General features: G+C 32.5%; 1 protein-coding gene across 5 annotated transcripts in view; it reads left to right on the top strand.

Annotated features, from left to right (window-relative positions):
- The window catches only part of RICTOR (RPTOR independent companion of MTOR complex 2), a 128874-nt gene that overhangs the window by 97644 nt on the left and 6042 nt on the right, over window positions 1–25188 (top strand). Inside the window, exons 12-37 of one of the 5 annotated variants that reach the window (XR_013418309.1) lie at window positions 136–223; window positions 745–835; window positions 947–1013; window positions 1465–1545; window positions 3275–3375; window positions 5122–5287; window positions 5581–5682; window positions 5801–5847; window positions 7573–7708; window positions 8124–8323; window positions 8779–8905; window positions 9275–9439; window positions 9586–9662; window positions 10432–10510; window positions 12479–12588; window positions 13339–13426; window positions 14637–14729; window positions 15112–15218; window positions 15783–16012; window positions 17408–18416; window positions 18905–18976; window positions 20631–21089; window positions 21798–21882; window positions 22626–22859; window positions 24090–24245; window positions 24586–24709. Coding sequence is in view for 4 of the 5 variants with exons in the window: in XM_015139925.3 (XP_014995411.1) it covers window positions 136–223; window positions 745–835; window positions 947–1013; window positions 1465–1545; window positions 3275–3375; window positions 5122–5287; window positions 5581–5682; window positions 5801–5847; window positions 7573–7708; window positions 8124–8323; window positions 8779–8905; window positions 9275–9439; window positions 9586–9662; window positions 10432–10510; window positions 12479–12588; window positions 13339–13426; window positions 14637–14729; window positions 15112–15218; window positions 15783–16012; window positions 17408–18416; window positions 18905–18976; window positions 20912–21089; window positions 21798–21882; window positions 22626–22859; window positions 24090–24245; window positions 24586–24709 (4013 nt within the window). In the remaining variant the exon portion in view is untranslated. The remainder of the gene's footprint in view (window positions 1–135; window positions 224–744; window positions 836–946; window positions 1014–1464; window positions 1546–3274; window positions 3376–5121; window positions 5288–5580; window positions 5683–5800; window positions 5848–7572; window positions 7709–8123; window positions 8324–8778; window positions 8906–9274; window positions 9440–9585; window positions 9663–10431; window positions 10511–12478; window positions 12589–13338; window positions 13427–14636; window positions 14730–15111; window positions 15219–15782; window positions 16013–17407; window positions 18417–18904; window positions 18977–20630; window positions 21090–21797; window positions 21883–22625; window positions 22860–24089; window positions 24246–24585; window positions 24710–25188) is intronic. The other 4 variants (XM_015139929.3, XM_015139925.3, XM_015139935.3 and 1 more) reach the window with 4 other exon arrangements.

Below are 25188 nucleotides of genomic sequence, written 5' to 3'. Positions count from 1 at the left end.
TAAAATGTTGTTATATGGCATGTCATTGTATTAACAGTTCTGTTTTTATCATTTTTAAAATTGTGCGACTAGGACATTTAAAAATTTTGAAGTGTTTCATAAAAATAAATGAGGTGTATTTGTTTGCTAATTTAGCGAGGTCTACTTGAAGTGCTTTATGATATCTTTCGTCTTCCTCTGCCTGTTGTGACTGAGGAGTTCATAGAAGCATTACTCAGTGTAGGTAAGTATTGAAGTACATTTGTATCTTTTCATATATTGTAATTTTTATTTAATGGAGACAAAGTTCCTAAAAGGAGAAATAGTAAATATTGAACACCATTTTCTTTTCTTGCTGCATAATTGTGGCAGGAAATTAATATAAAAATAAAACCTGGAATTCCTAAGACTGAGAAATTTTAATTTCTTCTTTATCACCTTGGCTCTTAGAGCAATTAAATTAATAGGAATGGGCCAACAAAGGAAGAGAGGAGACAGTAAGAAACCTGTGTAATCCTCAGATTATCTAATTCTCATCTTACATTATTTGAGCCAAATGACTTAAGGTACCGAAGTCCCAAAATGAAGGAAATTAGATCTGCGTATATTTACTTAACTAGTTTTTGTTTTTATCTTTTTGAATGTATGGTATTTAACCAGCACTTTTTAAACTTCTTTGTAGCCTGGCTAGCTGATGATTTTATACTCATCTGAAATGTTTCAGTGATATCTAATCTTTCCCTTACCATATTTTAACTATTTTAGATCCTGGGAGGTTCCAAGACAGTTGGAGGCTTTCAGATGGCTTTGTGGCAGCTGAGGCAAAAACTATTCTTCCTCATCGTGCCAGATCCAGGTAGAATTTAAATATAAAAAGGATTTCAATTTATTAGAATTAGGGTTTTTATGTTAGACTGTATAATCTGTGAAACTTTATTTAAATTGTTTCTCTGCTGTTTTTTTCCAGGCCAGACCTCATGGATAACTATTTGGCATTGATACTCTCTGCATTTATTCGTAATGGACTTTTAGAGGTAAGACTTATAAACCTTATTTTATTCCATTTGGTTTATTTTCTCTAACAGATTCTTTCAGGCCAGCCATGGTGGCTCACGTCTGTAATCCCAACACTTGGAGACGCCAAGGCAGGTGGATCACTTGAGGCCAGGAATTCAAGACCAGCCTGAACAGCATGGTGAAATTCTGTCTTAACTAAAAATACAAAAATTATCCATGCATGGTGGCACACCCCTGTAATCCCAGCTACTCGGGAGACTGAGGAATGAGAATTGCTTGAACCCAGGAGGCAGAGGTTATACTGAGCCGAGATCTTGCCATTGCACTCCAGCCTGGGCAACAGAGCAAGACTCTTGTCTCACAAAAAAAAAAAAAAAAAAAATTTGCAGATTGAAAAATAAATCTGATGCATAAATGTTTTCATATGTATTATTTTGCAACAGTGATGTTATCTTTTTATTTTCAAAGGGCCTAGTTGAAGTGATAACAAACAGTGATGATCATATCTCAGTTAGAGCTACCATCCTTTTAGGAGAGCTTTTACATATGGTAAGTTTAGCAACTTCTGATTATATGTTTCATACCTTTAATGTTTGAATTTATAAAACGGGTTATTTTAATAGTGTTGCTTTGTATTATCTCAAAAAAATAAATTTGCATTTTTTATAAATGTTTATCTTTGCATTACAAAAAGCGTTTGGTACTATATCCTGAGATAGATACATATGTGCACGCGTGCACATGCACACACACACATATTTCTATTGGTTTTGTAAATGGAATAAGTATACAACATACAAAGTACTGAAATGTTGATTTTTACACTCAGTTTCAAAGTTGCCATTTTCATCCTGTAAATCTTAATTGATCTCAGAAAGACTTCCTAAGAAGCAAGAAACTGCAAAACTATGGATACTACTTCAGTCTGCTAAGAATGTACTTGATATGTGGTAGTCAGTGCCTGAATTTTAGAAAGCTTTGTGCAGAAGCTTTAAATATAGTCTTGGTTGAGCATTATAGTCTTTTCTAGAAACTTGTAGTTTGAGGTTCAGAAGATGGGTTGTTTTTTTTTCTTTTCACCATGATTTTGTGATTACAGTAACTTTTGGAAAGTAGGAGCTAGGAAAGACTTGACAATTCTTTACTCTCAGCAAATCAATCGATGAGAGATCCCTGATAGTTTGCAAGGTAGGAATTTATATTTTTAGATTACTTACTAGTTAGTAAAATACAAAATAAAAAGAACCATTTAAAACTCATTGAGGAAAAATTGATTCTATGGCAAATCTTTTGAAATTATGTCACAGTTTGCTATTTTTAGCAGATGTTTTTTGTTTAGGTTTTTCTTTCTTGATCTCTTCCCCTCCTCCCCACCCTTTTTCCCCTTTCATAGGAACTGGGCTATGTGAGTGAGGTAAAGAGCATTAAGTAGAATTTAATTTAACTGTCTTTTTTAAAATAAGTGAATTATTTAGCTGCTTGCTCTGTTCTTTTTTGGCCCATCTGTGAAAAAATTATGTAGTGTCAGAGGCTTTCAGGTCTGATTATTTGTCTTTTAATTCTTAAGATATCATTTCCTATTGAAGAATACCAATACTCAGAGTTATTTGCATTTATATGAAGGAATCTCTGTACATTTTATCTTTTTCCCTTGTCCCATACCCAGAATTCTGTAATTCTCTTGAAATAAAAGAGTTGGTTATTTTGCTTATTATTCTTAAATTTTCTGTCTTCCACATTTGATTGATGTACTTGTCTTCGTTGATAGCTGGTTGGGTGGTGAGGTTTTTGTTTGGAAAGTAGAATTAATATTCCTTATTTTAAAGATTATGGCATATGGGACAAACCTATTTTGTGATAGTAGTTTTTAAAACTTAAAGTCAACTCATAAATTTGGATATGGCATCTAGCATTTGACATGTTATTTTAAACATAACTTAGGTTGAGTCCTGTAATGTTTTGACATATAATCCCTTCTGGTCATTTAAGAATTGAGTTTAATTGGGTATCACTTGAAAACCATATTATTATAATAAAGAATCGATGAAACTTAATGGTTATGTTAATATAATATGTGTATCTTTATATTTCATCCATGTTGAAAGTATTGTAGATAGGATAGAAATATAAATAAGCATGTATTGGGGAAAATAAGAATTTTATGAATAAAACCTCAGAATTTGTAATAGTCTTGAATACAGCATTATATGTGCAGATAATCTATAACAAACTATTTCTACTTCTGAAAACTCATGTAAAATGTTATACTTCATTTTAGGCAAACACAATTCTTCCTCATTCACATAGCCATCATTTGCACTGCTTGCCAACCCTAATGAATATGGCTGCATCCTTTGATATTCCCAAGGAAAAGAGACTGTAAGTTATCAGAGCTTTAGCAGAGTTTTTGTTTAATATATTTAATATTGAATTAGATTATTGTCTCTTTAAAAAAAATAGTACGGATAGGTTATGCTGGGAAATTCTTTTAAGGAATTTGCTAAAGAAAAAACAGTTCTAAAAATATTTAATTTGTTTTTTAGGCTACAAAATACTAATAGTGTAATAAAATCACTTTTTTTCTAGCATGTTTGTAGACAAGGACATAGAATTGTTATCATATTACTAAAAATGTTAGCTAAGAGTTTTTTGGACTCCTTTACGTCGTGAGCAGCAATTCTGGCTCTTTTTTTTTTTATGTCTATGAACTATTTCAAATTAAAGCTTTACAATATTAATATATTCTTTTATTTGCATGGTTAAAAATGTTGGAATTTAGTAACAAGTACTACTGGGCCACATAGCAGTAAGCTGAACTCTTACTACTGAAGGAGATATTGCAAACATAGAATTTACAAACAAAATTATGGTAATACAACTATAGCTCTGCTGGAATTCCAGTGCTAATAATAAAACATATATAAAAGGCAATGATGGAAGGGCTCAATTGGGAAGTACTAGGAGGAACTTAGTTTTACTTGGCGGAGATTATATCTAGGCTAGGAATGTCTTTTTGTGGTCGTTATCTTTTTTATTTTGTTACTATGATCAGAAACATATTTTTTTGTTTGATGTTAGTGAATGGAGTTTTTTAGCTATTCAAAATTTATGTATTTTTGTTAAGAGTTATAGTACATTTTTGAAAAGTTTACTTAGCTTTAATAATAAAGTACACTGAATAATCTATTAATATTCATTCTGCCATTGGAAATACTGTTTAACAGACCAGAGTTGTCCTATAAACTGAGGGCATTAGGAGTCGTCTCAGTTCTGTCTCTAGGCTTATATCAGTAATAGTAGCTTTTAGCTTTTATATTAGTAGTTTCATGATGGAAGAATGTACTTTGCCAATACCTGATAGACCTAAACTCTGGGTTAGATTATGGCCACAAATTCCAGGGTTCATCAGTAATTCAGATTTATCTCCAGAATTCCAGTAAGAATAGTCATCTTAAAATAGTTTTATCTTTAGCTCAATAAGCTTTCTTTATTAATAAATACTTGCCAGTCAGCACATCCCAATGTTTAAAAATTCTACTTACTAGAAATTCTGAAGGTGAGAGTTGCTACCATATTCTTTAAAATGGCACTTTTATGTACCACAAAGAATTAAATATAGTTTATAAAAATACACCATTTACAATTACAGACCAATGGTGGAAAATAGAGACTGTTCAGTTGATACTGGGATCATTGATTATCTATATGGGAGTACAGTGAAATTATTTCAACCTCATGTCATAAACAAAAATAAGTTTCAGGTGGATTAAGGATTTATATGTGAAAAGCAAAGCTTTAAAAAAAACTTTGATAAGAAAATATAGAAAACCAGGTTTCTGACCTTGTAGGAGTTCCTAAAACCAATATACAAAAAATACCTACCACCATAGAAGAAAAGTGTAGTAAGTACATGTTCAATTGAGTCTAAATAATCAGTGTGTCTTTATATAAATCAGTAGCGTTGTTTATTTTTTGTCTTTGTCTCTCCAAATTTGATGAAATAATTTACTTTATCAATAATAATTTCTAGCCTTGAACTTACATAAGCTTTAATAATTTACCAAGGTAATCTTTTAAATTATGTTGGTCTTGCTACTGTATTCATTGAATTGTTTTTCTCATTAGGCGAGCCAGTGCAGCCTTGAACTGTTTAAAACGCTTCCATGAAATGAAGAAACGAGGACCTAAGCCTTATAGTCTTCATTTAGACCACATTATTCAGAAAGCAATTGCAACACACCAGAAACGGGATCAGTATCTCCGAGTTCAGAAAGATATATTTGTTCTTAAGGTGCTGACATGAAATCATGATTTTCAGCTTAAACACAACATCTTACTTCCTTAACCATTGGATTTTAGTATCCATGTATTTGAGTTTGCACTTTTCTTCATGCATATGAATTTTCAGATGGCTTCTGAGTTTTATAATTTAGAGATGGGTTTTTATAACTTTAAAGTTAAAAAAAAAACCTTGATGTATCCTTAAATGGAAAAACTGCCTTTCAGTTTTTCAAATTTGAACTTAGTTTTCTGATATGAGGACAGTTTGCCTTAATTTTTCTTATTACTTTCTCATGATTTTAGGATACAGAGGAAGCTCTTTTAATTAACCTTAGAGACAGCCAAGTTCTTCAACATAAAGAGAATCTTGAATGGAATTGGAATCTTATAGGGACCATTCTTAAGGTATGAAAAGATACTTCATGGCAATGGCTTGTCTTTAATTTTATTATTAATTATAACATAATTACATGTTTGAGAATTGATAAGTACATATGTAATATAACATATTATGTTTTTCTAGTGGCCAAATGTAAATCTAAGAAACTATAAAGATGAACAGTTACACAGGTATGTAAGAACTATTTTGCATTTAAATTTAAAGAACTTAAATATGGATATTAGGCCTAATGCCTGCTAAAATATGTAATAATTTTAAAGACGTATACATACATTTTAACAATGTCTCTTCAGTAGATACATTCATATATTTTTTAATATAGTCTTATTTTATAACCAAAACATATTAGCAAATTCTTTTTCTAGTTGTTTACATTCTGCTTTTAGTTTTGGAATAGATAAAGTAGTTGAGATAAAAGTTTTTCGAATTGGGGTAATATCAACTGTGTAGTGGGTCTTAGCCCTAACATATAAGGATGATATAATAAGGACTTATATTTTTAATATACAGCTTTTATTCCTATTTGACTTTGGAGTTATCCATTATAACTGCTGTTTACTTTCTCCTTAACCACACCTTCCATAACTCGTGCAGATGTTTGTAGTGTGAAGAGCACTTGAAGCTACTATGCTGTTCTTCATTATACCCGTATGTTTTTACTCCTGAGTTTAGACTAACCAGCTATTACTACTGATCTCAGAAAGAGGTCCTTAGTATGTTCAAGAAATTCATGTCATTAACATTATTATTTGATTGCATTCTCTATTCATGATATGTAACCTAATATCTATAAAAGTTTTAAGAAATATAGATAACTTGTAAATTGCACTGAAATAAAAAAGCATAGTACTAACTTTTTATATTCCTTGAGAACACAGATGATGTCTTACTCAACTTTGTTTTCCCAGCTCCTGGATTGGACACCTCTATTGGATTGAATTGTAGTGCACTACATTGAACTGAACTAAATTCAATAGAAGCTTAGAACATAATGTTGAAAGATATAATGTTAAAAGATCATAAATTATGTTTATAAATTCATTGGCCTAAATTGCAACTTTTGTGCTTGACCTTTTGCCTAATTGTGAAAAACCAACAATATCATAGTGTAGTATCTTACAATTACCTTAACAATAGGACATTTTTGAGCCATGGGACAAAGTTCTTCATGAATACAATAGAAGAAAATTTAAGTTCAGGTGACATCCTCATTTATCCAGTTTTATATTCTAGCTACATTAAATCTTCATTCATCCGGCCAGCATCTTTCTTCTACTTTATTTCTTCTAACCATCTCATCATAAAATTCTTACTCCACAGAGATATTTTTTAAAATGAAGGTTTTTTTGTTTGTTTGGTTTTTGGGGTTTTTTTTTTTTGGTATGAAATGCTGCTATAAATAACGCCTGAGACTGGATAATTTCTATAAAGGAAAGAGATTTAATTGACTCACAATTCCACATGGCTAGGGAGGCCTCAGGAAACATAATTGTAGCAGAAGGGGAAGCAAACATATCCTTCTTCATATGGCAGCAGGAGAGGGAAGTACAGAGCATAGGGGGAAAAGCTGCTGATGAAACCATCGGATGTGAGAACTCACTCACTGTCACGAGAACAGCTTGAGGGTAACCGCCCCCATAATCTTATCTCCTCTCATGAGGTCCCTTTCATGACATGTGGGGATTATGGGAACTACAGTTCAAGGTGAGATTTGGGTGGGGGCACAGCCAAATCATATCATGTACCAAACACTTTTGATACATCTCTTGCCATTTATCCCAATGGGTCAGACCCAAAACATATTCTGAAAGCCTTATTATGTCATGAGCAAAGGTTAAGATTCTAAAATAATTGCTTCATTTCTTACCTTGTTGCTACTTGTGTTTTGATTTTAGGTTTGTACGAAGACTACTTTATTTTTACAAGCCCAGCAGTAAATTATATGCCAACCTGGATCTGGATTTTGCCAAGGCCAAACAGCTCACAGTTGTAGGTTGCCAGTTTACAGAATTTCTTCTTGAATCTGAAGAGGTGAGCTTCTGAATATTTTCCAGAGCAAATGTTTTCTATTGAATTTGCTTCGCTTCCCCTCCCTCTGTTTCCACCTTCTGTTTTGCTTTCATTTCTGAATATGCATAAGCTGTATTTGGAAACACAGGAAATGATCCCAGACCTAGGGTTGAATCCGGACTTAGTCACTAGTTGTGAGACTGGGCAAGTTATCTGCCCTCTGGAAGACCTGGTTTACTCTTCCATAAAATGGAGAATAATATCATCTCCATGCAGCATTGTGTTGAAGCAGATTAAAAAACAGCAGGTACTCACTGATTGATAGCTGCTATTGGTAACTTCATCATTATTAAGTTTTTGTACTTGATTGAAGTCGATTTTCTAATTACAGATTTTGAATGCTTTTCTCACAGTATCACAATGTATTTACTTTTAGGATGGGCAAGGTTACTTAGAAGATCTAGTAAAGGATATTGTTCAGTGGCTCAATGCTTCCTCTGGAATGAAACCTGAAAGAAGTCTTCAAAATAATGGTTTATTGACCACCCTTAGTCAACACTACTTTTTATTTATTGGAACACTTTCTTGCCACCCTCATGGAGTTAAAATGCTGGAAAAATGCAGTGTATTTCAATGGTGAGCGTTCCTAAATTTTGTTGCAATATATACATAAACTTTATTTTTAATGTAGTTAGATATGGTATGCTTTTTAGTCTGTGTACATGTGTTTGGTTAAGTTTTGTTTTAAATTAGCATTATCTTTGCTTTAATATTCTTTTTTACATGATACTTGTTATTAAATGCTTTCTTTCCAAAAAGCTTGTTTATATTAGGAATTTTTAAAATATACATTGAACTGTCTTTATGCTCTTCCCACTCCAGCATTCAAAATAGTAACTATGTGTGATGATTGATATGTTCATTGATTGTGGTAATTTTCACAATGTATGTGTATATCAAATCAAGTTGTACACCTTGAATAATACAATTTTTATTTGTCATTTATACTTCAGTAAAGCTGGAAAAAATATTTGTTTAATGCATCAATATAGTAATTTCTTTTAACCTTTCTTCTTATTTTTTTTTTTAAGTCTCCTTAATCTTTGCTCCTTGAAAAACCAAGATCACTTGCTAAAACTTACTGTTTCCAGCTTGGACTATAGCAGAGATGGATTGGCTAGAGTCATCCTTTCCAAAATTTTAACTGCAGCTACTGATGTGAGTATAATATAGCCAGTAAAACTATTTCTATAAACAATTAATTTGCTACTTTATGAATTTTGGGCTAAGTAAAATTAATTTTAAATTCTAAGAATATGATATGGAAATTGAGTTTACTTTAAAATTTTAGTTTCTCCAAGGAACTCCATATAGTACTCATATTTTTATATCACAGAGAAGCTGCTAGATAGAAAGGGAAGTATTTTATTTTACAAGAACCACAAAAGTATTCATATCAAGGGCTAGACCACCAATTCCAGTCATTCTTCCCTTTTCAAGTAGCAGGACTCTCCCAAAATAAAATCAAATAGGTTATTTATGGTGAAGGATTTTTTTTTTTTTAAATGTATTCATTTATCTTTATAGGCCTGCAGGCTCTATGCAACAAAACATTTAAGGGTATTATTGAGAGCTAATGTTGAATTCTTTAATAATTGGGGAATTGAGTTGTTAGTGACCCAGCTACATGATAAAAACAAAACGATTTCTTCTGAAGCTCTTGATATCCTCGATGAAGCATGTGAAGACAAGGTAAATGTTCATTTTTTATAATTTAATACTTAAATTTTTTTGAAATACTTATTTGACAGTTTTGTAAAAGTATATAATAGGCATTTTGGAACTAAAAAATTTTCTATTTTTGTGCAATTATTAAAAATAATGATAATCTCTTTTAGGCCAATCTTCATGCTCTCATTCAGATGAAACCAGCTTTATCCCACCTTGGAGACAAGGGTTTGCTTCTCCTCCTGAGGTAAATTTTAAGTAAATTTTCAGTTATGTTTTTTTGTTGTGTTCTTTGGCAGTGTATATTAAAGATAAATTCAAATCCAAATAGGAAGTACCCTAAAGAGTTTACCTTTTAACATCTGAAATAAACCTGTTTTAGACCTTGTACATCCTTTAATATTGAAACATTGTCTTTTCATTGTTTTGGGTTTTTTTTTTTTTTTTTTTTTTTTTTTTAATTGGTCTGTTCGTACTTTTCATGACATTTTCCTTTTTTTTTTGAGACAGAGCCTCACTTTGTCATTCAGGCTAGAGTGCAATGGTCCAATCTTGGCTCGATGCAACATTTACTGCCTCCCAAGTTCAAGTGATTCTCCTGCCTCAGCCTCCTGAGTAACTGGGACTAAAGGCTCACGCCACCACACCCAGCTGATTTCTTGTATTTTTAGTAGAGACAGAGTTTCACCATGTTGGCCAGGCTGGTCTCAAACTCTTGACCTCAGGTGATCCACTCACCTTGGCCTCCCACAGTGCTGGAATTACAGGCCTGAGCCACCGTGCCTGGCTGACATTTTCTTTATTGTGATTGGATTCTTGTGTTGTTGCAAAGATTGTGAAAATTTATTTGTAATTGAAGTTATAATAAATTATAGTTGACCTTTTAGTTTTATGAAGGAACTGTTCCTATAGTCTTTTAGCTCCTTATACTTTTTAAAATTTTAATTATTTTAGCTTCTTAAGACACTTTTTTTGCCAGACGCAATGTTAAAACTATTGCTTGTTTTAATTTGCAGATTTCTCTCCATTCCAAAAGGGTTTTCCTATCTGAATGAAAGAGGTTATGTAGCAAAACAATTGGAAAAGTGGCACAAGGTAACTTCTTATTTGAATAAGGTTGAATTTGTGTGTTTTTATCTTCTGAAATTGATTCGTGAATTTAGAAGGATGGTTTTTTATATCACTGTTTTGAAATTAATAAGGTTAAATATTTAAACATCCATATCAAGTTATCAAGTTGAGTCCTAAATTCTGCATAAGTGCTAGTATTTATAGTTATACATTTTTTTAAACTACAGTTATTTATTTTATTCTGAACTGTTGACTGCATTCATTCTATTGAAATTTGACTTTCAACTCATTTGATTTTATAATCTAATTTGTTGGCCCTATTTATAATTTCTTTCATTCTTGGGTCCCTTAATATAACCTACAACTTTGCTAGTGCCCTTTTAAGCTAAAATTAAAATAATTTTTTTAAATGAAGGGAGATAGAAATACCAAGGAGATATAATCATTTAATTAAATTTTATTTTAGGATACTACTTTACCTAAATCTGAGAATGAACTTCTTGCTGTTATAGGGAAACCTGATAAGAAGGGAGTAGTTTGAAGATATGAAACAACTTTTCTAGCTTTTCTTTAGCTGGTGATTGCTGTGGCTTCATTATTTTGTTTGAAGTATTATAAGTCATCAAAGCATCTTGGAAACCTATGGTCAGAATGATCTTTACCAGTATAAATGATTTTTAGATTTTTCATCATTTCAGATCAGTTATCCTATTTTCTCTTTTTTGTTAACATAGTTACAGATTCTTTTATAGTGTCTGTATTGAACCATATTTCGTAAGAGATACTCCTAAATGGACTAAAACTTTGAAGCATACAACTTAAGGCATGAAGTCTTTTAGTATTTGATGAATTATAGAACTGAGACAAGATGTGATAGGTTTGTTTCCTAGAAGATATTTAAATCATCATAATAAAATTTATTATACAAATCATAGCAGTAGAAAATTGCTTAGAATATTGGTGCAGTGCTTACAAATAGTAAGCATAAAGTATTTAAGAGCTATAACAAACTCATATGCAAGGTATAAGGGGGGAACACAGAGGAGAGATTAATGATTGAGCTTTAGGGATTATCAAAAGAAATGTTGGATAGGCACAGTAGATGTGATACTTGAAATGGTCTTGAGGAGTAAATAGGCAAATAAATTACAAGAAGGGTATCCACGGAAGGAGCAGAATAAAGCTGTATAGATTATTGGAACATTATAGACTTATGAAGAAAGTCATATTCCAATGTAGTTGGAACTAAGATAAGTGTGGAGTGGCAAGATGAGGCTGGAATGGTAAATTAAAGCTAGATTGTAAAAGGCCTCTTAAGCCATATTATATCATCCTAAGGGATTTCAATTGTATATGTAGTGGGGAATCCTTAACAGCTTTTAAGGAGTTATGAGTTGCACTTTAGTAATCTGACAGGTTGCAGTGGAGAGGCGGAATTTTGATCATTGAAGGGAAAGTCTAGGAATATTGACACGAGTTTAGAAACAAGAATTGATGAGTGCCTGAACTTCACTGGTAGTTAGGTTGAATAGATAAGGACACATTTTCTGGGCATTTTCAAAATAAGATGGACAGAATTTATGGGCTGATTGAATACAGTAAATAAGAGGTCCAACTTGGCTCATAAGATTTTTAATTTAATGAGTGAATATATAATGGATCACTATTAAGAGATCACATTTATAAAAAGTGGTTTGCTAAGATTAGGATAATGAATTTTCAGTATGTTGAACTGGCATTGCCTGTGCGATGACCAAGTGATGGCTTAAAAATGTGGATCTGGAGCTCAGATTTGTGAGGAAGATAGCAGATATGGGGGTCATTAGTATATAGGTAGTAGCTGAAACCTGAGCCGAAAGCTTATGGGTATGATAGAACATTTGCATTCATAATACCTTGATCTGTCTACCCTTTGCTAAGTATCTGACATATTTTAAATTTAGTGACTGTCATTGTGATACTACGTGCAATTAAAACAATATTATCTTCTAGGAATATAACTCAAAATATGTTGACTTGATTGAGGAACAACTCAATGAAGCACTTACTACTTATCGGAAGCCTGTTGATGGTGATAACTATGTTCGTCGGAGTAACCAAAGGTGTGTACCCAGTGCTAGTTCTCAGTTATCAGATTTAAAACCAGTTCATCATAAATTGTTTTTAACATTTCTGAGTTTTTGTACATTCTGTTTCTTACATGATATAGGAAGAATCTTAACGTGCAGCGTTAATTGCTCAAAAATTCAGTGGCATTCATAGCATGTTGAATATCCTTACTGATAACGCATTCAGATATACTCCATGCTGGCACCCCAGTATGTATCTCTAGCCCTAGATTCTCTTACCAGTACTTTGAGCTCTGATAAACTGTTACAGATTGAACATCACTTATCCAAAATGCTTGAGTCCAGAAATGTTTCACATTTCAGATTTTTTCAGATTTTGGAATATTTGCATATATATAACGAGGTATCTTGGGAATGGTACCCAAGTCTAAACATGAAATTAATCTGTTTCATGTACACCTTATACACGTAGCCTAAACATAATTTTATGCAGTAAGTAATTTTGTGTGTGAAATAGTTTGCGTTAAATACTAATGTGTGGAATTTTCCACTTACAGTGTCACGTCAGCACTTAAAATGTTTTGGATTTTGGATCATTTTGGATTAGGGATGCTCAGCCTGTATTTTACCTGAGAAATCCTCATTCCTTCTTACTTTCATATTTTTATTTATGCTGGAGAGTTGTATCTAATTTTATTTATCAAATACTTATTAATACTCTTTTGTTCTGATTAGCATATTTAAATTATCCAGGAGATATAATAATCGTCTTTATTATACTAGATTACAGCGTCCTCATGTCTACCTGCCCATTCACCTTTATGGACAACTAGTACACCATAAAACAGGTTGCCATTTGTTGGAAGTACAGGTAAAAACATAATTCATTTATTTTAAGTAGCTACAATAGTAAAAAAACAAAATCTTAACATTGCTAAAATATTACCTTTGCAAAAAGTTCTCAGTAGCCTTAATATCAGTGGTGTAATTGCTTTTAAATTCATCTATTTTGTAATTGACTTAGGCATTCTATATTTATTAACCTGAGAAATATTAATGGCCTTGCAGTGCATTAACTGACTTGTGTATGACCTTTTGAATAACTAACTTGTTATGTAGAGTAAGCAGTCCAATGAAGGTCTGAGTTCTTTCCTTACAGTTTATTGGAGAAATTCAGATCTCCAAAAACTTACTGAAAAAACTGAGTTTTTCTTCCACTCATTGGGAAATTAAACTGAACCTGATACAGATTAAGTTATCCTTGTTGAGCAGTAAATTGAAAGTTGCTGGTTGTGAGCACATTTTATTCTCATGTACTTCATGGAATGTAACAAGCATAGGCAAGCAGTTCTTTGAGTTATAATATGTACACCGCATTTATGGTTCTGAATACGTCATACAACTGTTTTCAATAAATGTAACTTTTCTCTTATTTTAGAAATAGTTACAGGAATATTTGTTTATGAGACAGAATAATAGTTATTTAACAATTTAGTTCCTTTTTGTGTCAGTGTTCATCTCAGGAGCACAAAGTTTTACATAAATGTACTCTCTAGTTTCGTGTGTTTTTATATTATGTCTGTGAAAACTATTGGGACAGGTATTTTCATATTAACATTTGAAAATTTCACTAAAAATTTAAATGATTTTCTCAGTGTTACTACTTACATAGTATGATAAAACCTAAGCACTAATTTACTTTCTGTTTTAAAGAATAAGTATGATTGTTTAGTAATACTAAGTGCCAAGTACTTTGGTAAGCACTGTATGTGCAATAATTAATTAAATCCTGAAACCTTATGATGCAAATGTTATTATCACCCTTCTAAATATTAGGAAATCAAAGGGTGGGGAGATGAAGTAACTTGCCCAAGGCCATGCAGTTAATAAGTGATAATTCTAGAATGTGAATTCAGAACCCCTGCCCTAATGCTGCTTCTCAAGAAATTTTACATAAAATTATTTAGAATTTTAAGTATGCAAAAATGACAAAAAGCAAACCTTATATAGGTTTTATGATGCAATAAGAAAATAAATACATAAATATTTTATTACTCATGCTATTTTTTTTATTTCTCCAGAATATTATTACAGAACTCTGTCGTAATGTTCGTACACCAGATTTGGATAAATGGGAAGAAATTAAAAAACTGAAAGCATCTCTTTGGGCCTTGGTTTGTAATAAACACTTCTGTAAGATCTTTGCAATTTTTAGATTTTTCAGGTTTTTTTTTTTTTCATTTATACTAAATAGATAAATATTATTTTCTTTGGAACTTCTTCTTAGATTAATATTCAAGACTGGATTGTTCCTGCCAATTTAAGTATTATCTCTATGTTGAAGAATAGATGGTTGAACTATTAGTTTCGTGACTTTTGTTTTGTTGCTAAGACAACTAGAATTAATTCATGCCTAATGTTTTTTACTTGAGAAGGCTTTTCCATTTTTTTCTCTCTCAGAGATGAGGTTAAATTTGTTTCTTGGTAGCTTTCCAAATCTTTTGAAAGAGTTACTCTTGTAAATATATTTGATGTAAGTGATTTCTTTTCTTTCAGGGAAATATCGGCTCATCAAATTGGGGTCTCAATTTGCTACAGGAAGAAAACGTGATTCCAGATATACTAAAACTTGCAAAACAGTGTGAAGTTCTCTCCATCAGAGGGTAGGTCATTTAACTCAGAAATCTTTCTAATGTAGACATTGTTATTCACAAATGGATGTTAGGGAAAAGTATTTTATGATTAAGTGCAGTGCATAACTGTTAATCCACTGAAAGTTCTAATGATACAAGATTATTAACTGTATTAAGTTAAACATAAACGAACTCCTTGTTTACTATTATAATTTGATTTTTATTATGATATTGAAGTTTACCTTGTAGGTAACAGGTAAGGCATAGTGTTATACAGATATTCCAGTAGTCTAGTTGCCCAGCTGTTCCAGATTTATACTAGAAAAGCTAATATATATCTTTTTTGCTCATATTGCATTGTGTTCTTTTTATTTTGTTGTAATTACTATCTTTATTGGGAAGGTTTGCTTGTTTTTTATTGCTGCTAGTTTATTCCTACCTAGTTTTAATAAGTTTTTTTTTTTTTCCACAAACGAAACCATTTTGGTGGGTTTTAGAGAAAGTTCAAAGTACATATAGCAAATGAATCTGTGATTGCTTTAAGAAATCTCAGCTTGGAATTATAACTGTTTTTACTGCATCTTTTATATACAGGACCTGTGTATATGTACTTGGGCTCATAGCTAAAACCAAACAAGGCTGTGATATTCTAAAATGTCACAACTGGGATGCTGTGAGACATAGTCGCAAGCATCTGTGGCCAGTGGTTCCAGATGATGTGGAACAACTCTGTAATGAACTTTCATCTATTCCAAGCACTCTAAGTTTGAACTCAGAGTCAACCAGCTCTAGACATAATAGTGAAAGTGAATCTGTGCCATCGAGTGAGTATCCTGACAGGTTCATTTAAAGTTAGCAAATGTTAATATTTATATTTGAATTTTAAAATTTAAATGTAGTTGTTACATTCCTAATTTGCTTTTGTCTAAGATAATTTTTTGGCAATAATAGCCTCTTGGAGAATGTATATCTTTTCATAACGCAGAGTATAATCACCAGCTTACATTGTTCTCTCTCCTTCTTAGTAGCTTTTGAGAATTCCTACAAAGTTATGTAATAAGCCATGTGCCAGAAGAACCAGTCCTCCTTTTTTCGGCAGAAAAGAAACAAATATAATAAGTATTTATTTATCTACCTTCTTTATTTAATCTTTTTACTCATTTTTCAGATACCGAGATTGTTGAGCCAGAATATATTTTTAACAGATATTACATTCACATCTTCATTTTTGAGAGAAGCACTAAATTTTAAAATAGTGAAATTGTTAATAGAGTAGCAAAAATAGTTATACATAAAATGATTTGTGGTTTTAAGTCCTGTGCTAAGTGGTGTTAGGTGTACAAAATTTAAGGCATGGTTCTTCCTTTTAAGAAGATAGTGTCAGATTTATCAGACTGTATTTCACCAAATCTGAGATGCCATGAATTATGAAATGTACCAATATTTTATGTACCACAAAAGAAGAAGAAAAAGTGCTGCCTGTTAAACTAGGATATACTACTATTGCAAGATGCATTCTGACTTTAGAATCAGCTTCTGTGTGAAAATAGAAGAGATTAAATGTGAAAAGTGTGCATCTTACAATTGACAAAATATAGAAATGGCAATGCAGTATGCAAGTTCACTTAGGATTTTCTTTTACTTTCTTTCAAAATATATTTGAAAGAGTTTATAATTATTCAACAGAGAAGTTAAAAATAAAAGAAAAATCCTATTAGATGTCATTAGGCACTCACTTGGGTTGCATCTTCTAGTAGAGTGGGCCACTAAATTTAATGAGTTTCTTAGTATCTAAGGTAAAATGGGAAATAAACATAATTTAAACATGAATTTAAAATGTTATCACTTGGTTCTCTGTAAGTATATTTTAAGATTGGGAATTCATTTCTTACAAGATGAATTTCTCCTGCCTATAGTAATTTAAAGATGAACTACCAGGAATCTGTAGTAACTGAGTAAGCATCCTTGGTCAAGTCTCCTGTTTCCCTTTAATTTAATCATGAATATTCTCATAAATTACATAATTTTACTTTTTATTCAAGTCCAAACTCTGGGTTTCAAGAAGGATATTTTCATGTAGCTGAATGGTTTAACCCTTTATTTTTAAATTTTTTCCTCTAGATGACTAAAAAAATATTTCCTGAAATGTGATGTCACTAGTAGTTACCATGAATTTGTTATTTTTTATGTGTTTTTATTAATTGATCCTTCAATCATAGGTATGTTCATATTGGAGGATGACCGGTTCGGCAGCAGCTCTACTAGTACATTTTTCCTTGATATCAACGAAGATACAGAGCCAGCATATTATGACCGATCTGGACCCATAAAGGATAAAAATTCGTTCCCTTTCTTTGCTTCTAGTAAACTTGTGAAGAATCGTATCTTAAATTCACTTACTTTGCCTAACAAAAAACATCGTAGTAGCAGTGATCCAAAAGGAGGAAAACTGTCATCTGAAAGTAAGACAAGCAACAGGCGAATCAGAACACTTACGGAGCCCAGCGTTGATTTTAATCATAGTGATGATTTTACACCCACATCCACTGCACAGAAAACATTACAATTAGAGACTTCATTTATGGGGAATAAGCACATTGAAGACACTGGTAGTACACCAAGCATTGGAGAAAATGACTTAAAATTCACCAAGAACTTTGGTACAGAGAATCACAGAGAAAATACAAGCCGAGAGAGGTTAGTAGTAGAAAGTTCAACAAGCTCACATATGAAGATGCGTAGCCAAAGTTTTAATACAGACACTACAACAAGTGGCATAAGTTCAATGAGCTCAAGTCCTTCACGAGAGACAGTAGGTATAGATGCTACAACTATGGACACAGACTGTGGAAGCATGAGTACTGTGGTAAGTACTAAAACTGTTAAGACAAGCCACTATTTGACACCACAGTCTAACCATCTGTCTCTCTCCAAATCAAATTCGGTGTCCCTGGTGCCTCCAGGTTCTTCTCATACGCTTCCTAGAAGAGCACAGTCCCTTAAAGCACCCTCTATTGCTACAATTAAAAGTCTAGCAGATTGTAACTTTAGTTACACAAGCTCTAGAGATGCTTTTGGCTATGCTACACTGAAAAGACTACAGCAACAAAGAATGCATCCATCCTTATCTCACTCTGAAGCTTTGGCATCTCCAGCAAAAGATGTGCTATTTACTGATACCATCACCATGAAGGCCAACAGTTTTGAGTCCCGATTAACACCAAGCAGGTGAGCAAATACATGTTTAGAAGTGACCAACCCTGTCTCTACTAAAAATACAAAAAATTAGCCGGGCCTGGTGGCGGGCGCCTGTAGTCCCAGCTACTCGGGAGGCTGAGGCAGGAGAATGGCCGTGACCCTGGGAGGCGGAGCTTGCCGTGAGCCGAGATCATGCCACTGCACTCCAGCCTGGGCGACAGAGCAAGACTCCGTCTCAAAAAAAAAAAAGAAGTGACCAATAATGGTTGCATTTTAACAGATTTAAATACAAAACGTTAGCCAGGTTTTTTTAACACTACATAAGCCTCATAACTGACCTATTATAATTGTTTACTATGGTAGGCTATAAGCTCCTTGTTACCCGATATGACTTGAAATAGATTCTTGCAGCTGCGAGGGGGGAAGAAAATCCTGTAGGCCCTGAAAATAAACACACATGCTTTGCAAAGGACATACAAGTCACAAGCTTTTTTTTATTTATTTCTCGCTTCTGCAAGGATCGATTTTAAAAAGAAGCATGTCGGGGGAATCAGGAGCTTAAGACCTACAATAACAAACAACCTTTTCAGGTAGGTCAATTTAAGGCTCCACAAGTTGACCTCTTTATTATTTTTTAAAAAAGATAACTGAAAATTGCAGTCAAATTATTTTCACTTTAAGTAGCTGTGATTATTAAATAGGAACCTAATAAACACTAAATGAATTACTTGATCCTCATGACTCAGCAGGGATTTCTATACCATATTTAGATTATATCAAGCTAGTCAAAGTGAATAGTTTAGATTTCACTTTTAAAAGATACACATTATTTGTTGCAAAAAAGTTTTGTACCTATAATTTTTGTGATTGGACCAAATGCTTCTCAACAGCTTTCCTTAGTTTTATTCATTTACATTTATTTAAGTGGATTAATATATGTCAACTACTTATATGTCAACAATGTATGTTAGAATACTGTAGCACATATTAAGCACTCAATAAAAGTTAGCTATTATTTTTATCATCATTGGTTGTTATTTAATGTAATCCATCTAGCCCTTACATTATTCTTAATAACATTAAGCAGTTTTGTTTTAATAATACTCAACACATTTAATAGAGGGTTTCCTGGTAGCAGACGACAAATTATGTACCCTTGTAGGATTTAAGAAATGGTGCAGCAATGTCTCATCTATCTGGAACTCACTAGCTTTCACAGCCTTGTCCAGGACAAAGCCAGGGAAACTTCTCAACAGCTCACTGCAGTAAATTTATGCAGTAAAGGTCATGAATTTCAAAAATTCCTAAGCCTCAGTTACCTTATCTGGTGGAGATTGCACTAGATCAGTGGTTTTAAGCTTTTGTATTGTTGTTTTTTAAGCAGAGAAATTCCTTTTCCACATAAAGATTTATATGGAAACCCAATAGGTAGAACAGATAAAAAGGGAGCTATACTGGTTGAAATAGGAATTGGGAAGGGGAATTATCCAATAATTGTTTTCCTCCCACTCCAGTAATCTTTGAAGAGTTTTATGGAATCAAAGAAATGTAACAGATTACAGTTTGAAAGACTGTTTTTTTGGGTGAAAATTAGGAGCTTGGTTTTTGCTATGATAATCTTAATAGCTACTATTTAGAAAGCGTTTATTTTGTGTGTTTTACAAAATAATTCTTTGATTTAATATTAGGCTTTGATTTAATATTAGGCTGCATTCATACATTTTAAAGACTTGGTTTTCAAAATAAAAATATCTTCATAAAAATGTATATAAATGTGGAACCTTGCATAGTGCCTTGTATGTATACAGCAGATGCCAAGTAAATATTTTAGCGTGTCTGTTGCATAAGAATCTGTATGAGAAAGATGTATCTTATGGAAATATCAGTGTATCATATTTGTTATGGAATCTCTAGTAGTAAGGAGTATGTTGTGGAAATATCAGTACATTGTGGAAATATCAGTGCTTTATACCAGGATATCTCTTGTCATAAATGACCATTTTTCTCTTGTGTCTGTCTTGTGTGCTACATAAATCTTATGTTGATAATGAAGGCATTAAGGTAATTATCACACAAATAATGATATATAATTGATCTTATTTTTTACAAATATAATATTAAATAGAGTTAATACACATATCCTTAATTACATAAATGCCAAATCTAGTAGTCTCAAGTGATTATGAAGATAGTCCTTGGACCATGCTCTTGACTACTGAGGTCAGTTTCTTTTTTTACTTCTAGATGTTGAAAGTTACTCTAATTGCCCACCTTTTCACCTTTACCTGAGCGACCGTAACAATTGTTTTTGGTAACAGTCAACATTACTGGTGACCTTTTACATAGCAGTCTATAACAGCTAATATTTTAAAGTGTTTATGTGTTCCCAGTAAACAAGATGACACTGCTTAATACATGACTAGCTGCTTGTCTTTTATGAAGGTAGGAATATATGTTATTTCTTCATATGATTACAATAACAGGTCAAGAAACTAATACAAGTGGTTTTTTTTATGGTTTTATAGGTTCATGAAAGCCTTAAGTTATGCATCATTGGATAAAGAAGATTTATTGAGTCCTATTAATCAAAATACCCTGCAACGATCCTCCTCAGTGCGGTCCATGGTGTCCAGTGCTACATACGGGGGTTCAGATGATTACATCGGTCTTGCTCTCCCGGTGGATATAAATGATATATTCCAGGTATCATCATACATTTTATTGTTTTCCTATGAGTTGGTTTCCTGTTTTTTCATGTTCTATAACTGCTTACTAGAAGTCATAATTTAGAGTGGGCACTAGTTTGGGGCAGCATGATTTTTAAGACCGTTTTGTTTAAAGAAACTTTAAGATTAAAATTATTTTACCTTTTTCAACTACTCTGTACTCTTTTATTTAGTCCTTAGAACATTATCCTTCCCTCTCTTTCCATATTAAATCAGTATCTCATTTGATTTCTTTATCCATAGAAATTTATGTAGAAATTTGTGAAATTTCTAACTTGTTTTTTTAGTCACTTTTAACTTATACTTCATTTTAAAATCCTCCTTCCTATTTATCCCATGAAAGGTAGCCACATGTGGTACCCAGTAATTTAAGGTGACCCTAATCCCAGGAGATGCCCACAGATCTCTAGATGGTATATAGTACTAAAGAACACATTTTCTTAGAAGTTTAAAGACATTTTAGATAAACACTAAAATAATTATTTTAATGTCCATTTACTCACTAAGAATATAATAAAGACTTTTTGGGTTACTTTGTTAAATTTTGGTAGTTGAACCTTCAGTAAATTTGATTATAGGTTCATATGCTATATCTATTTTAATTGTATTTTGTTTAATTTTGCTGATTTTCATAAAGTGGGCTTATTTTTATAGCAGGACTTACCATGGTTTATATCTTTTTTAGGTAAAGGATATTCCCTATTTTCAGACAAAAAACATACCGCCACATGATGATCGAGGTGCAAGAGCATTTGCCCATGATGCAGGAGGTAATGCATTGTGCTTTGTACTTGTGAGATGCCTCTTTATATTAAAAAGAAAACTCTTAGTTCTTTCTAGTAGGATAACACTAAAAATTTAGGAAGACTCTCTTTTGGATCAACTTTAAAATTATACCAAAACAATTGTTAAAGTCAGCTTAAAATTAAACCACATTTGTGTGTGTGTGTGAGGGACTTAACATTGTTTTCAGTGAAGTACTCAACCTTTCAAGGAAATAAAAACCAAATTAGTTGTTTCTGTTTTTTAAAAGTAGCACATGAACAGTGTGTAACACAAATCCTCATAGATCCAGGAAATAGCTGTTTGTTTAGAGTAAGGAGAGATAGAAATGTACTTATAAAATACATGATCTTTGTTATGAACTGTTATATTTTAATATGTAAATATAAGCCACAGGTTTTATAGCTTTATGATTTTGATGACTTTTTAAACAGATGCCTCTTTATACTTAGAATTATTACATATCTTTAGGCAAATATTGAAGATAGTTGAAATGATGCATTATATAATCTCAGTTTTTCCATTTTGTATTTAAAACTCTATATTAAAATAACAAACATCTGCTGGCTTTCCTTATTTTTATAATTTAAGGCAAATTATTCTTTTTTCTTTCCAGTTAGATTTTTAGTCATAAAATGTGCTTTAGCTTTTTTAAAAATTTCACATAATTTAAGGTACCTTGAAAAGTACTATCTTTATTGGATTATGTTTTATATCTACTTATGCACAGGTCTTCCATCTGGAACTGGAGGTCTTGTAAAAAATTCTTTTCACTTGCTACGACAGCAGATGAGTCTTACGGAAATAATGAATTCAATCCATTCAGATGCCTCTCTGTTTTTAGAAAGTACAGAAGACACTGGACTACAGGAACATACAGATGATAACTGCCTTTATTGTGTCTGTATTGAAATTCTGGGTTTCCAGCCCAGCAACCAACTAAGTGCAATATGTAGTCATTCAGGTAAGTGATCATGTCCTTTGAGGTAAATCCACTTGAATTTGAATCTGACTTGTGGCTTTAGCCACAAGTCATCTCCCAGCCCTATTAATCATATATACCCTCTTGCTCCATTCTCACTATCTCAGCCTTAGTTCAGTCACTTAGCTTCTCCCTATTGGAGTGTTAGTATTTTAGCCTCTAATTTTGGTCTCTTCCAATTCATCTTTCATACTATATCCTGGAATTAATCTGTGTGCAATTCTTTAATGGCTATTCATTCTTAACACACAAGACACTGTGTCATCTGTCTAGTGGTCTTTTTCACCTTCCTCCTTTCCTGCAGTTGACATATCTTTACTAACTGACCCGAAGTTTTTGAACAAATTTTTAGGCATGAAAAACATATTTTCCCTGCTGTCCTCTCTTTGCTCTTTACCCTGCCTACACATACGTGGTCTATTTGGCAAGTCCACCTCATCCTACATGTCAGCATTATTTGGCCTGTGAAGTCTTCTCTGACTCTCTGAGGCAGGTGTTGACACTCCTTCCTGTTTCCTCTCATTGCCCTTTGCACATAGATCTCTTATGACAATTATAACTATTTACAACTTGGTTATTTTTGTTCTTCCACTCAGTTAAGTTCAGTTAGGGTATGGTCTGTCAGTCTTTACATTTTTAGCTATGTATGTACTGCTTTGTACAGCAGGCCCATAATATGTATTTGGTAAGTAAATAAAGTAGACCTACATTGAGCTTTTTTTTTTTTTAATCAACAAGTGACATATATTAGCAATTTTAAATAAGTATATGTGTGTTTAAAGTATTACCTTTTCTTGGTGAATATCACTTAACCACCTTCAGAAAAACCTGGTGATGACTAAAGTTCTCTGGTTTACTTTTCCAAATTTCTTTTTGGTATTCTAATTCAGAGTTTCCCAGCAGGTGAGTTGCAGCACATTGATATGCCAAATTATGTTATGCTGAGATGCTGATGCTCTCATGGTTCTAGGTCACAGTGGGGCCTGAGTCTGACAGATCCCTGGAGTAGGCCTTTTCCACTGTGAACAGCCCTGTCCGGGCCCTTTTCATGCTATAATCCTTTTCTATGAGGAAAAAGTTTTGGAGTGTTTGATGTATTGCATACAATTAGAGAAGATATTATTTTATATTCTTTCATTTCAGTGTGCAATGTAAGCACAGGAATTAAGCCGTTATGGTGCTTTAATTGAAATAATTATTTTTTTTCTTCAGACTTTCAAGATATTCCATATTCTGATTGGTGTGAGCAGACCATCCATAATCCCTTAGAAGTGGTTCCCTCTAAGTTTTCGGGGATTTCTGGATGCAGTGATGGGGTGTCTCAAGAAGGCTCAGCTAGCAGCACCAAAAGCACGGAATTGTTACTAGGTGAGTCTTCGGATTCAGATCCAATCATTATTAGTAAAACTGTTATTAGTTGGTTTTGTTTTTCATAAATACTGTAAATTAAAGTTGTCTCAAAACAATAATACGTCCATTTTAGTGAAGCAATTTAACACTGTTAAATATTGCACCTATATCACCCACTGATATAGAGCCTCTTAGCTATCTACTTTTATTAGAGTTTTGCTCCCAAAATGATAGGCAGATCATGTGTAATTGATCTCAGTTCTAGGTCTTTAGGTGAAGTTTAAAAATAAATTTCATTATTTTTAATCATTTTTGTTGTGATATAGATAATATTTAACTTCTCCCTGAAATCTTTTAGGTGTTAAAACAATTCCAGATGATACACCAATGTGCCGTATACTCCTTCGCAAAGAAGTTCTAAGATTAGTCATTAATTTGAGTAGTTCAGTTTCAACTAAATGTCATGAGACTGGGCTTTTAACGTGAGTAAACTATGTGCATAAGTATTATTTGTTTATTCTGTTTTTTAAGTTGAGAAAAGATTCTTGAAATACTTCAAAAGTTAGGCTAGTTAACTTACATCAGTAGTTCATCAGTAGTTCTAAACTGCATTGCATACCTGTGTGAGGCTAGATTTTCTTTAATACTTCAACCAAAACAACATATGGCAACAGATCGAATGCAGAAGTGAGTATGAGAATCCAGCTATCTTCTATTAAGCCACACTTTTGAAGAGATCTGCAAAAAATGTAAAATAATGCCACTCTTCTCACTTTTTTACTTTTGGAAAATAGTTATTTTTATTAAAATATATGTTATTTATGTTAACATGTAGTGGATTTATTTTTAAAATAATTCATGTTAGGAAATTCTCTCAATTTTAACTTCTAATATAGTAGTTAATGGTCACTATAACCCACACAAAAATAAGCTTTTTTGGGTACTCAGTAATTTTTAAGAA

This window comes from Macaca mulatta, chromosome 6 (genome assembly GCF_049350105.2).
Source record: "Macaca mulatta isolate MMU2019108-1 chromosome 6, T2T-MMU8v2.0, whole genome shotgun sequence".
In the NCBI taxonomy this organism is placed as follows: Eukaryota; Metazoa; Chordata; class Mammalia; order Primates; family Cercopithecidae; genus Macaca; species Macaca mulatta.
Note: the sequence above shows the minus strand (reverse complement) of the source record. Positions and strands in the feature narration are given on the sequence as shown.